General features: G+C 48.8%; 5 protein-coding genes across 5 annotated transcripts; 4 read left to right on the top strand and 1 right to left on the bottom strand.

The window, feature by feature from the left end:
* Nucleotides 1-200: 200 nt before the first annotated feature.
* On the bottom strand, nt 201-2,101 carry PCF11 (Pcf11p; the record flags this gene model as incomplete). Its single annotated transcript, XM_076684466.1, has 2 exons — nt 201-1,862; nt 1,937-2,101. The coding sequence occupies 2 exons, from the start codon at nt 2,099-2,101 to the stop codon at nt 201-203; spliced, it is 1,827 nt and encodes a 608-aa protein (XP_076541210.1).
* Nucleotides 2,102-3,219: 1,118 nt separating this feature from the next.
* Nucleotides 3,220-4,216, top strand: GGC1 (Ggc1p; the record flags this gene model as incomplete). Its single annotated transcript, XM_076684465.1, has 2 exons — nt 3,220-3,277; nt 3,354-4,216. The coding sequence occupies 2 exons, from the start codon at nt 3,220-3,222 to the stop codon at nt 4,214-4,216; spliced, it is 921 nt and encodes a 306-aa protein (XP_076541209.1).
* A 761-nt stretch (nt 4,217-4,977) lies between these two features.
* TRVA0_016S00298 (Pumilio-family RNA binding repeat-containing protein) lies at nt 4,978-6,717 on the top strand (the record flags this gene model as incomplete). Its single annotated transcript, XM_076684464.1, has 2 exons — nt 4,978-6,466; nt 6,518-6,717. 2 exons carry the CDS (start codon nt 4,978-4,980, stop codon nt 6,715-6,717), a joined length of 1,689 nt encoding a protein of 562 aa, XP_076541208.1.
* Nucleotides 6,718-7,797: 1,080 nt separating this feature from the next.
* RPO41 (DNA-directed RNA polymerase, mitochondrial) lies at nt 7,798-11,024 on the top strand (the record flags this gene model as incomplete). Its single annotated transcript, XM_076684463.1, has 2 exons — nt 7,798-7,980; nt 8,025-11,024. The coding sequence occupies 2 exons, from the start codon at nt 7,798-7,800 to the stop codon at nt 11,022-11,024; spliced, it is 3,183 nt and encodes a 1,060-aa protein (XP_076541207.1).
* A 1,608-nt stretch (nt 11,025-12,632) lies between these two features.
* Nucleotides 12,633-13,616, top strand: TRVA0_016S00254 (elongation of very long chain fatty acids protein; the record flags this gene model as incomplete). Its single annotated transcript, XM_076684462.1, has 1 exon — nt 12,633-13,616. One exon carries the CDS (start codon nt 12,633-12,635, stop codon nt 13,614-13,616), a length of 984 nt encoding a protein of 327 aa, XP_076541206.1.
* Nucleotides 13,617-13,667: the final 51 nt, after the last annotated feature.

Raw genomic sequence — 13,667 nt, 5'->3', positions numbered from 1 at the left:
TGTACCAGTAGTATTGTACCGTTTTATGATTAAAGGCAAATTGATTATACTTCGTATAAAGATTGGAATCCTCCGCGAAGCGGAGCTACGGGAGCTCGAGGGCTGGCCCTCGAATACGTCTGCTGGAGATGATACTTAGGGGACCCGTGGGTTCGCCACGCGGAGAAATATAACAAACAGAATAAATTGATCGTATAATGCTATTCAGTCTTGATCTTCTTCTCCTCAATTGGCTCTTGCTTAATACCTGCGTCCTCTTCACGCTTGCGCTTGTTCGTGGCCGCTAATATGGCACCCCAATTGACGTTAGACAGGTCCACCTTTGGTGGTGCCGAGGCAGGAGGAGGCGGGGGAGTGGGAGTAGCAGCGCTGCTGGACGGTCGCTTTACCACGCCTTCATCTGCTTCGGCATGACATGTCGCATGGTAGATTCGGCCCTTATCCTGCACCGCATTGGTCCACACCCATGCTTCAACATCGTCATTCCACTCGGACTGGAACTTTTCCCGACATACTGGGCATGGCAGCTTTGCCTTGGCCTTGTCCGCCGGCACTCGCACATAGCTCTTCAAGAGCTCCTCCCTGCTTTTGTTCTTCTTCTCTTCGGCCCCCTTGGCCCTCTCAATCTCCTTCTCCCGTTCATTCGTCAAGCCCAGCACTTCGTCCTCGTCCTTGAACTCTATCCAATTCTCTTGTTGCTGGTACCAGCATCGGTTTTGGCTGACGTTTTCGTCTCGGAGCTTCTTATTCACTCGGAAATGCCAGTCAAGGTGCGCAGATCGTTCTTTACTGCCCTGTTTATTATCCAGGAATCGCTTTCCGCAGGTGCTGCACTGGTTCGGCATTGATTTGTAAAGCGTGTCTATAAGGTGAGGTCGAGACTTGTTCAGCGATGCATTGCTCAATTCGACCTCCATATACAGCTGGGTGAATTGAGCGTCGGGCTGAGGAGATGCAAGCTTCCCGAGAATGCCAGAGCCCATAATCTTGTTGATCAAGTCTTGAGTGTTCTGACCAGACTTTGGCTGTGGCTGTGCCGTCTGGAGCGGAGGAGCGCTATTCGGGAATTGCGGCTGCTGCTGTGGTTGATGCTGTTGCTGTTGATTCAGCACTCCTGCTAGTTTATTAAAATCGATATTCTGGAGCATGTTACCGACTTGAGAGAGATTAGAGCTCTGAGGAGCTGGGCCGCTATTGTTATTGTATCCATACTGATGTGCCCTCGGAGCAACTGGAATCGAAGGTGGAGGAGGCTGTTGCATCATCAACGGATTGCCGCCATTATGAGAAGATGCATTTACACTGGCTCGCTGGAGTTTTTCCATTTCCTTCTGGTTAAATGTAACCAATTGCTGCTGGATCGCTGGCAAAGTCTCTGGACGAAGGCTTTGGTTCGACAAAACTGTCTTGAGCTGGTTGAGAATAACCAACTGCTGGTCAGCGTCGGAATCTCGGCCCTCAAGCGCTTTCCGTCGATGAGTCAAATCAATGAGTTTATCAACTTCTACGAGAAGAGCCTGTTTGGTGAGAGGGCCATTCTGCTGAGGCAAGGAAGGGACAAACTGAGGCGCTCGCCGGGGGTCGGATGATGGACCACCTGCCGACTGCTGTACTCTGGCCAAGAAGCTCTCAATTTTCTGAATTGGTTCGTTAGCAAACAGCATTCTTCCCGACGAGGTCGGCTGCTTCCAAGTTTGGAACAGCTCGTGCATCTTCTTCCGCACAGTCTCCGATACCTGAGTATAGGCATTGGTGAACGTCTTGTATAAGTTGAGGCCAAAATAGACCGTGTATGGGTTGCCAATGTTCTTGGAGATAGAGTCTAATAGATACAGGGCTGGCAGCTTATAAGCCGGCGCACACTAAAATCAAACAATTCAATTAGCATCAATGGTGTCTCTTTTTTTTTTCTTTAGCATGCAAAATGAAAACATACCTTAGTTATGTGTTCTTCAATAGCTTTTACTACAGCGTCAGCTGTCCGAACATTCTCCTGAGCGATTACCGTGAGACTAGTAATAATTGGCCTCGAATTAAGGGTCAGGTCTTGAAGCGAGTCCAGGAAGTCCTGTCGAACAGCCTCTTTTTCCTCCTGCGACATGACCGGTTCTTTTCGTAGAGCTCGTTCTTTACTGCTTTAAAACACCAATCGCGTTTACAATCCAGACTGCTCGTTATTTACAGTCCCCTACACAGCACGGCAACAACTATCTATTACCCACAAAAAAGAAGACTTATAATCGCGCAAATATGGATTATAAACCGCGATAGGAACTCAAACCGTAAGACGGTATTTTACTACTATACGAATGAATCTTTTGGTGGATTATATACGCGATCCCTTTGTCACTATCAACCGGCATACAAATAGCGACACTTTACACAGTTCTTTTGATCTTTCCTTACTTGTTTTATTACGGTCTATAACGCCCAAGAGTTGATGACAGACGATGCCAACGAAATGAGGAAGAAAAAATAAAAAAAGAGAACAAAGTAAAAAGGCGGGTGGTGTGGTCAACGGATGGGAACTCGAACGGGGCAATTTCATTGCTGGTGCCACCCACCAAAGTGCCGTGATTTAATATACTGTGTGACTACGCGTAAATTTCAGGCCAAGAGGCCGCGTCGGCTCGCCGTTGCAGCAGGCGAGACAAGCCGCACCCGCCGCACCTTACAATATACGTTGGCTCATCTAATGTACTGTGTTAATGTCGATCTTGTTTTAGCATAGGAACTGTACGCAGTTTCGAGTAGCATGAACTTGAAATTGCAGCACCCTTGCACGCGTAAAATGACTTGTCATATATCTCAGACCACATTCTCATCAATGCGAAACCGTCCGGAGGGAACCGGTAGACACCACCCCCCTCAGGGCCCTCCCCACAAAGGTAGTGCAAAGTCCTGGTATATGCACTCAAACTATAAAAAAGTCGTAAACTACCATGTTAACAAAACTCTACACCGAGTAGAGCCCGGCAAAGGTTTTGCATATTTCTCTGCCCGAGATCTGCCCGGCACCTGGATCTGCTATCAATTAGACCTGATCTGCATATTTGGTGCGGCTGTGCAGGGTGCAGCGCCGTTTGACATAATCAACCAATACGAAGATGACTAATAGATATGACTGAAAAATCGTGCAGATCTCGGACACAATTTTTTGGATAAATCGAGTCATTTCCCCCTTCGCTCACTCTACCTTCTGGCATTTACTTGAAAACGATGTCTCCTCCGTCCTCTGACAAGAAGCAGTCTGGTATTTCGCGAGTCCTGGGTTCCGGTATGTTTTTTTTAATGGATTAGCGCTTCCGGCGTTAAAAAAAATTAAAAGAGCCGCAGTCTAACAGAGCATGTAGCTACCGCTGGTATTGCCGAGCTGGCAGTCTTCCACCCAGTGGATACCACCGCCAAGCGGTTGATGAGTAACCATGGCCGTGTCACTTCGGTTTCCCAGCTTAACCAGGTTGTTTTCCGACAGCACGCTGAGGACGGCCTGGGCCGACGATTCGTTTCCCTTTTCCCCGGTCTCGGGTACGCTGCTGGGTACAAGATCCTCCAGCGAGTCTACAAGTATGGTGGTCAGCCATTTGTCAACGAGTTCCTGAACAATCACCACCGATCCACGTTCGAGGACACCTTTGGCAAGAAGACCGGTAAGGCCATTGTGTCTGCCACCGCCGGCTCGCTCATTGGTATCGGTGAGATTGTTCTCCTGCCGCTCGACGTGCTCAAGATCAAGCGACAGACTAACCCAGAGGCATTCCGAGGCCGTGGCTTCATCCGAGTCCTTGCCGACGAGGGCATGGGTCTCTACCGAGGCTGGGGCTGGACCGCGGCCCGAAACGCGCCAGGCTCTTTCGCGCTGTTTGGTGGTTCTGCTTTCGCCAAGGAGTACATCTACAAGCTCAAGGACTACTCCCAGGCCACCTGGGGCCAGAACTTTGTTGCCTCTATCTGCGGCGCGTCTGCATCTCTGATCGTATCCGCTCCACTTGATGTTATCAAGACCCGAATCCAGAACCGAAATTTCGACAACCCAGAGTCTGGCTTCACTATTCTCAAGAACATGGCTCGAACTGAGGGTCCAACTGCGTTCTTCAAGGGCTTGGTTCCAAAGCTTCTCACCACCGGTCCAAAGCTCGTTTTCTCCTTCGCTCTCGCCCAGACCCTTATCCCAGCCTTTGACAGAATGCTTGTTGGTACTAAGCAGCAGTTGTAATAGAGTGCGTGATTTAGTTCTTGTATATATAGATGCGTGTTTTTTTCGGCTAATTGATGACTTCTAACCTTGCTAAACACATACATTTTTTTGGTAGATTATAACTCTTGCACTATTGTGTAAATTCTGGGGTAAATAGGTAAACTTGAATCGAGCGCTAACTTAACGGACCGGGGTTTACAGTTTCAGAGCTAAAAGAATCGACATGAATAGGATGCTTTTCTGCTTAAACAAACGCCTTCACCCTTTCAATAACATCTACAAATTTTTTAAAAAAGTGGGTAAAGTGCAATTGATCCTTTTCTATTCCATTTATATGCGAGAAATTTAGAAGACTTTTTGTGGTTTATATATTCGAACAGTTGCTACCCAGTTGTTGACCAACATATATTCGAAAAAGACCGAGAGCTATCCGTTTAGTTATGGCATTCAATCCGAACTACTCCTCTGAGAGACCAAGTTTCAACCAGTCTAGCTCTCTAGACTTGCGCCAAGGCATTGGTGGCTATGGACCACTACTACCTATTCCCGGCAGTGGCATCCCAAGTTCTGCAATAGGCACAATTCGAGAACCACCGGGGCGGGACCAACCCCAGACCAACCGGTACTATCTGCCAGGATGGCTAGAGGAAGAAGCCGACATTGGGTGTAAAGGAGGTGGAGGAGGAGAAGGAGGAGAGAAAAGTCCCCATCGTAGGGTCCTGGCGAATTTGCACGACAAGCAGACAAATGCCCGAGGGCTATACCCTTCTTCTCCAGAAATGTACCTGGCGAGCCTCATAAGCAAGCAGTCGGCCGAGATTGAAAGCCTGAAGTTAGAGCTCGAGAAGGCAAACAACCGACTCGCCATCGCCCAAAAGCTCGAGCAGCCTTCTCCCAGGCGTGCTCCCCGGCAATTTGTTGACAATTCGCTCCAAATTCCATTGAACAATAGCAACAGCTCATTGCAATCTATCAGCACCCAGTCATACTCAGCTGACAATTTCTCGGACATTAACTTGGGGGCCTGTACTGTCACCGAACCGACCTCTACTTCTACTGTGAACTCCTGGTCCAACAGTTTGCAGCAAATGTGTCCGCAGCAGCCAAGCTGCTCCAAATCGGACGACATGGCCTGCTTTGACTTCCTTGGCCAAACAGGACCAATGAATACACGACGAAATGGCGACCACAATCCTTGGATATATATGGACTCTGCACTATCCAACTCCGCCTTCGTTCCAGAGCCTTGCAAGACTGTTGAACCGCCGGTCACACTTGCCAACTCTATTGCAAGGCGACCTCACCCAGCTCCAACTAATTCCACCGTGACTCCTTTGGCAACTAGCGGGGACCCATCTTCCAAGTCGGTCGAAGTGTATTATCCCATCAAAAACTACAACGAGCCACTGAACTATCGAAAACTTCTCGAGCGCACCGTCAGCTGCAACTGGCGCCTTATTGTCAACCGAATTGTTCTCGACAATGATCAGCAGGCATCGATTTTCCTGCAACAGAAACTCAAAGTCGCTAGCCCTGAGCAGAAGAACGGCATAATCGGCGCTATAATCAGCCAGTGCTACTTGCTGATGATTAACCGATTTGGAAACTTTCTCGTTCAGCGATGCCTCGAGTATGGGACTCCGGAGCAGATTGCTCAGCTTACAGAGAGAATGATTGGCAATGTTGTTGAGCTGGCAATGGATCCATTTGGATGCCATGTAATCCAGAAAGCATTGGACTGCGTCAATGCGGAGATGCGAGAAAGAGTAATCGAAGAGATGCTTTCCAGCGTCAATGAGACTATTATCCACCGGTATGCTTGTCACGTATGGCAAAAGCTGTTTGAACTCCGCTGGCACTCGACTCCACCGCGGTTTATGCAGAATGTTAACCATGCTCTGAAGGGCATGTGGACGCAAGTTGCACTGGGCGAGACGGGGAGCCTTGTAGTACAGAACATCTTTGAGAATTGTACGGATGAGCACAAGCGGCAATGCATTGAAGAGATGGTTGCCAATCTTGATACCATCATCTGCGGCCAGTGGGGCAACTGGGTGGTTCAACACATGGTAGAGCATGCATCCGAGCCATATCGCACACAAGTGATCTCAGCAATAATTGAGTCCGCCCAAATTTACAGCGTTGACCAATTTGCTTCAAAGGCTGTTGAGAAGATGCTCAAGATGGGAGACGCAGAAATTGTGCAGCAGTTCTTGGTACGAGTAATGAGAAAGGACCCAGATCGACCACGGATCCCTCTAATTGACAGTAAGAGCAACAATTACCACTACATTTGGCTGATTTGCTAACAGAATTTAGTTGCATCGGATGCACACGGGAACTATCTAGTCCAGTATATTCTCCAAAATGGCACTCCAGCTCAAAAGGACGAAGTTGCCCATCAAATCAGAAAGCATATGGTCTCTTTGAGAGGCTCCAAATGGGGGAGCAAATGCGCCTGGCTCATTGACAAGAATCAGAAGTCCAAGGCATTAAAAGAGCTTCCGTCTTCCAAATAAACAATTACATATATCGCATTCGCTATGAATAATAATTCACATGGACTACTCACACACTTCATCTACGTACAGTATTCACAAAAGCAAAACAACAGACTGCAGTACAATACCGGTATATCTCGCCGATAAAGCACAGACCAGCGCTGAACCCTTTCACAATCCGGGAGGAGAGCTCGGGAAAACAATACCAGTTTCAACAGGCAATAATTCGTACTGACAGTATGTAGAATTACTCTCTATAGTCTTTACTTATTTACGTTACACAGGGTTTTCCGCTTTGCCATAGTATCGGGGGTGTGAAGATATTACCGGTATTGCGGTTGTTGACGTGGAAAATATAAGCTCCGATAGATAGACTGATTGGGATACGGCCTAAAGGAAGGTGTCAGTACTCGTCAAACTCAGGAGACTAGTAAAGCAAGTAGTGGAAATAGGCTATAGGTAGCACTAACGACGTTGAAGAAGTGAAAATTCTTGGTGGCAGTGGGGAATATATAGATCACAATGATGCGCGCTGCCTCTTAATTATGTTCAACGCCAACAGCGGTTATCGCGATTTTGGGAGTTGATTCAAAATATTTCAGGTCCGCCGGTTCGACTATGATAAGACGGCCAGTAAGCAGGCAAAGACCTGGCTTTGGCTCACTTGGTAGTCGAATATACCTGAGAAAGAACCATGGACCAGTACTGAAGCTGCAGTGGGACCGGCTGCGGCAGGATTACATACCAGAAGATGAGAGCATATCCGATATCAAGGAGGCGGAAGCCCGCTATATATTTTCGAAAGATAGATCAGATGCGAAGATTACCCGAGTGAAAAGAGACATCGGCACTTTGTTTGATGAATCCAGGAAGTACTGGATATCGAAGTTTGAACAGAATATGGAATCGGGAGACCTTGACAGTGTCAAACAGTTGTTGATCCGGCTTAGCAAAGAAGCCGATCGTCCTAAGCAAGAACTCAGAATGGTCAATTGGTCCGACCAAAAAATATTCGAGGCCTGCTTTTGCGAATACATTTCTGCGTATTCAGCTGACCTCTCTGCGATGATATCAGAGCTTGAATGGTGTTCGGATCAAATGGGCGGTACTATACCTTCAACAGCCATTGCATATGCGTTGCACTGCTGCGTCAAACAGAACAACAGAGAAGGAGTGAACAAGATTGTTGACCTTTGGACTCTGAAGCTTTCGCAGTCCATGCGACAAGTTTACTGCCATTCTGATGTAATTCCCGCAACTGAAGTGAAGGCAGTTGAGGATGTAAGTGAACTTGGATTTCGGTTGAGGACGATGCTAATGGTTAGATTTTAAACGATAAAGATTTACTGGAGCTCTCCCGGGACTTTTATGACCCCAAAGGATTCAGTGAATTGAGGTCTTGCCTGGCCATAGTCCGGGAGCCGCGACTTGATGTGAACAAGATTATTGGTACTAACTTTGGTAACGACAAATATTTTGAAATTTACGACAAACTTGACGACAAAAAGAAGGAGATTTTCGACCGCGCATATGAAATGTTTAATAGAGACCGCCAGAGAGACATTGAGCTGTTTGGCTTTACACCTGCTGACGAACGAGTTAAAGACACGAGTGCAATATCAAAGCTTACATTTGAATGGAAGGACGCCTTGGAAAAGGTTTTGAACAAAGTAATGCAACAGTCAGTCTTTGTCCGACATCGTAAACCATCTGGGCTGAAAGCACTAGCCGAGAAGCTTGGCTTGCCGGAGGACACTCTATCAACCTTGTGCGAACACAGGGAACTACTCTCAAAGGTAGGGGCTGACGGCGTGGCGAAGGTTATCACCCAAGAAATGATAATGCTCTCGTTATCATTTTTAGACACCAAAAAAGGCGAGAGCTATCGCATTTCAGGCCGGCCATTCACTTCAATGGCACGGCGGCTTGGAGGAGCTATTGTTAATGCGGCCAAGGTCCCAGAATATTCCACGAAGAGCAACCAAACCCTTCGCGATACGAATAAAGATGCATTACGAAGACAGTATACTGAAATGTACTGGAATAGGTTTACAGGCGCTCAGAAAATGGATACTGTTTCTATGATAAGCCTTGGAGTTGCCGTGATAAACCTATGTTTGGATAGAATGAAACTTCCTTTTATTAACGAAACTGGCGAAGTCGAGCATAAACCCGCGTTTTGGAAAGGATACGAACAACGGGGCCACAAAAAGTATGGGCACATTTACGTCAACGAGGATATTGTAGAGCTTGCTATCAAGGACCGCTCGAAAGCCATTGATCTCGTGCGAAGCGCCTATTACCTGCCCATGCTTGTTAAGCCCCGACCCTGGACATCGAACCGTGATGGCGGGTATTTGTATGCCGACAGCACTCTTCTAAGTTCCAATGTGCCAATACAGATGAAGTACATCCAGAAGGCAATAGAGCGGGGACAAATGGATAAGTTTCTAGCAGGCATTGATGTTATATCGTCGACCCCGTGGGCAATTAATGATCGAGTGTTCAAGGTGATTGACGAACTGTGGACGCGTGGGGAAGGTTCCGTAGGAATTCCCTCGAGGCAGGATCCCGGCAAGCGTGCTGTCACTAAACGGCAAAAGCAGCTTCACCTTGGGAAATTGCTTGAGCGTACAGCCTTTGGGATTGCGCTAGAAGTCGCAAAGGCTTATAGTGTCAATGGCGAGAGGTTTTACTTTCCACATCAAGTTGATTTCAGAGGCCGTGCGTACCCTATATGTTCTGCCGGGCTGACCTACTTAGGTCAAGAATCGTATCGAGCACTGTTTCAATTTTGGCATGGCAAAAAGCTTGGCGCTAGTGGGCTTCGGTGGCTTAAAATCCAGCTTGCTAACATGTACGGGTACGACAAGGTGTCGAACGATGACCGGGTTAAGTTTGCCGATGAGCACATGAAAAGTATCATGGACTCCGCCGACCGCCCGCTTGAGGGGGCCAAGTGGTGGATGTCTGGCGACAAGCCGTTCCAGGTTCTTGCCGCGTGTTTTGAAATCACCGATGCCATGAGGAGCCCTGATCCTAGCCAGTTTATATCACGTATCCCGGTGAATCAAGACGGGTCATGCAATGGCCTGCAGCATTATGCGGCACTTGGCGGCGACACGGCTGGAGCAAGGCAGGTCAACATGCTCCCCGCTGAGAAGCCCGGGGATATCTACTCGCAGATTGCCAAAAGCGTAAATGAGCTCATTGATGAGGATTGCCGGAACGGCATGGCTGGCGTAGACAAGCGTTTCCACGAGATTGCAAGTATCATCAATGGGCGCATTGTGCGAAAGATCGTCAAGCAGTCTGTCATGACTACCGTTTACGGGGTCACCCAGTACGGCGCAACGCTGCAAGTGAAGAAACAACTCGAGCTTATCCCAGAGCTTCCACGCGAAATGTACGGGTTAGCTGCGAGTTATGTTTCGGGCAAGATCTTCAAAGCAAGGACGCTAATGTTCAAGGGTGCCTCGCAGCTGCAGGACTGGCTCGTTGATGGTGCTGCACGGATATGCGAATCCATGAGATTTGACGTGTACAAGAATGCGCTAAAGCCTGCAAAGCGCGCGGACAATCCCCTGCAGACTCTGGATATGGATAAAGCGTTCACGACTGGGGTTGTCTGGACTACGCCCCTGGGGTTACCAGTAGTCCAGCCGTACGCAAAGGAAGAGACGATGGTAATCAATGTCGACTCGCACTATCTCACTCTTCTGCGGGGTGATTCGTCGCCCGTCAACAAAAACAAGCAGAAGAACGGCGTTGCGCCAAATTTCGTTCATAGTCTTGATGCCACGCACATGCTCATGACTGCTCAAGAATGCAACCGGCGCGGTATTGCATTTGCGTCAGTCCACGACAGCTACTGGACTCACGCTGCGAGCGTCGATGATCTAAGCAGGGTTCTCCGTGAGCAGTTTGTTTCTCTATACTCTGTGAACCAAATTGAACGGCTGAGAGAAGAGTGGATTGAGCGGTACAGCGGGTTTCTCAACCTCGGGTCTGTTACTCCGGAGATGAAGTGCTACGAAGAGATCAAACAGTACCGCGACGACATGTATGGTCGCCAGTCTCTCAAATCCATTCTGCTCGACGAGCTGGAAGTGGAGTACCGCACTTGGCTGCGCAAAAGAGTCAACAAGAAGTACCTCAACATGCCTCCAACCCCGACGCGGTATTTGAGAAAGCACCGCGAGAAGCCTGTTCCTCTTACCAATAGAACGCTAAAGGTGCTCTACCCTATTGCATTTCCGATGCCTCCACAGAGGGGCAACTACGAAGCTGCGAGCGTGCTCGACAGCGAATATTTCTTTAGCTAACCTCCCCAATTCTTGTATATACTTGTACATATCATTATTTAGACCTCAATCAATCCCTTGGGATTAGTCTAATCTACCCCAGCAATAGTGCAGTGAGTCTGAGCGCCTTGTGCCAACCATAAGTTGCATTGGTATTCCGAATCGCTGAGCGACTATCATATTACCACTATGAAAGCAGAACGCAATGCTACTAGCACTAATGGGGGGCCACCCCGCTTCGCGGAGATAGATGGCTGACGTCTACTCCACTACTAGTATCAATGGGGGGACCAGTCCCCCCAAACCCCCCTGGGGCTCCACTACGCGGAGGGATCGTTGCTGTGACGGGGGGGGTTTGGGGGCTCTGCCCCCAACTACGGGAGCTCGAGGGCAGGCCCTCGAATAGCGAAGCGGCTCATGCGGCTCATGCGGCTGGCGACACCGTCGGTGGTAAATATCTCCCGTGCTCCGAAAATACACCCCATATTCTAATCCCGAACACTCCAACCTGCATTTTGCATTTAGTATGCAAACGACCCGCATGTCGTTGACGTGCCGATATACCCTTAATTACCGACCATTATACTTTGTCGAAGCTAAAACGCCTGGCTCGTTGTGTTATCAAGACAGCCATGGTAAGTCCGGGAAACAGCCAGTTCCAAGACCCCCATGGTTTTACCACTGGTAGAAGAGGATTCCACTACACCCACCGTACTATGGTAGGCCCAGCTGGGCCGAATTTTTGCTCCGCGAGACAGGCTCATTTCCGTTCCGAAGAGCCGCCCGCATGCAGTTTACCCAACACAACAAAATGCGATGCTGCTGCATAGACAAGTGCGTCAGCTCTCATAATGAAAAAAAGAAGAGCCCTTGCTGTGGGGGACAAATCGCAACCTTCTGGAGACCCGAATGTGCCTTTTTAGCCACGCGTTAAACGTTGAAATGTTTTAGTTACCCTCGGTTTCCATTCACTTGGGTTGCCATGGAATGTCCATGAAGCCAATGCCTCCATTTGGATGTTTTACCACCACCGTGCGGCTGAACTTATAAATGGTTTAAGCTTATCTCTCGAGATGGCTTCAATTAGGCCCCTTTGCGCCATTGGAAAAGAGAAAAATTGCCATTTTCTGGACCGATATTTAACGACGAGTCCGATAGGCTTGGCAAGGCGACCGTATTATTAAAGTACAGGCCATTTGGTGGCCCGGAAATGTTGCACGTATTACCGACCACCGGGCAAGGCAGGCACGCAGCTGGGCCGTTTCGACGGGTGTTTGATTTTCTTTTTTCCGCGGCCCGAAGGAGAAAGGTACATTGGAGCCCTATTCCTAAAGATTTATAAAACATTTAAAATCGTCAATCGCACCAAAATTTCGAGTTTCCTTGGTGTTTTTTTCTCTTGAAAGTATCGACTTTGGTTTATTTTGGAATTATCGACTATTCCTTGGTGCACTTTTTGTCACGATATCGATTGCCGGTATATTCTTGGACTCTTTGCAACAGGCCGATCTCTGTTAAAGTTCAATCGGCTCCATCTATCAACATCAACATTTCGGTTTTGAAGACGCGATACATCCAATTATCGATTAATATTTTCGACATATTTCTTTGCTAGATATATTTCGAGGAATGAACGACTCTATCCGCTCCTCGTACGTAGCTAAACCGCCCCAGTACGTTCTGTCGTGGCCCACCGGCATCCAGCTCCCCAATGGACCATCTGACGTGCTTCTCTCGCAGTGGTTCGACTTCTTCATGGACGTTCGAGTGCCGATCACCATCGCCGCTATCTACGCGACTCTTGTCCACGCCGCAAATCATGCCCGGAAGACCAACAAGGAGCCAATAGCTTTCGCGAAGACGAGCCTCTTCAAGTACCTGGTTCTGGCCCACAACATGGGCCTGTGCATCTACTCGGCATGGACCTGCTGGGGCATGTCGGGTGCTATCTATCAGTCCGTATTCTCTGCTACACGGGCCACCATGGGCTCTACTTCGGGTTCGGACCGACTGGCGCAGTACCTCAAGGGTGAGACGGACCTCATTGGCGGTGGATTCTGGCGACAGCTGTGCGACGTTAATGAAGGCATCTGGGAGAACGGCCTCTCATACTACGGGTTCTTCTTCTACCTGTCCAAGTTCTACGAGGTCGTCGACACGATGATCATTCTCGCCAAGGGCAAGCAGAGCTCCATGCTACAGACCTACCATCACGCCGGTGCGATGCTCTCCATGTGGGCCGGCATCCGGTTCGCCTCGCCGCCGATCTGGATCTTTGTCGTGTTCAACTCGCTCATCCATACCCTCATGTACTTCTACTACACCCTCTCGGCGCTAAAAATCCGGGTCCCCACCGCCCTCAAGCGCGCCCTGACCACGGCCCAGATCTGCCAGTTCGTGTTTGGCGGCACCTTTGCGTCCCTCCACATGTTCATCTACTACTTCAACCCCTCCACGGGCTCTCACGTCTCGTGTATGGCCAATCCGGGCCAGTCCTTCGCCATCTTCTTCAATGTGTTCTACCTCGCCCCATTGACCTACCTGTTTGTCAACTTCTGGATCGAGAGCTACGTCAGGGCCCGCCAGCGTGCCGCCGCCAAAAAGGCCCAGTAGATTTACTAATACATTTTCTCCGCGTAGCGGAGCCCCATTAATACTTCTAGC

Source organism: Trichomonascus vanleenenianus (assembly GCF_965637985.1).
Source record: "Trichomonascus vanleenenianus strain CLIB 3782 genome assembly, contig: TRVA0_016S, whole genome shotgun sequence".
Classification (NCBI taxonomy): Eukaryota; Fungi; Ascomycota; class Dipodascomycetes; order Dipodascales; family Trichomonascaceae; genus Blastobotrys; species Blastobotrys vanleenenianus.
This window is presented reverse-complemented; position numbering and strand designations above follow the sequence as displayed.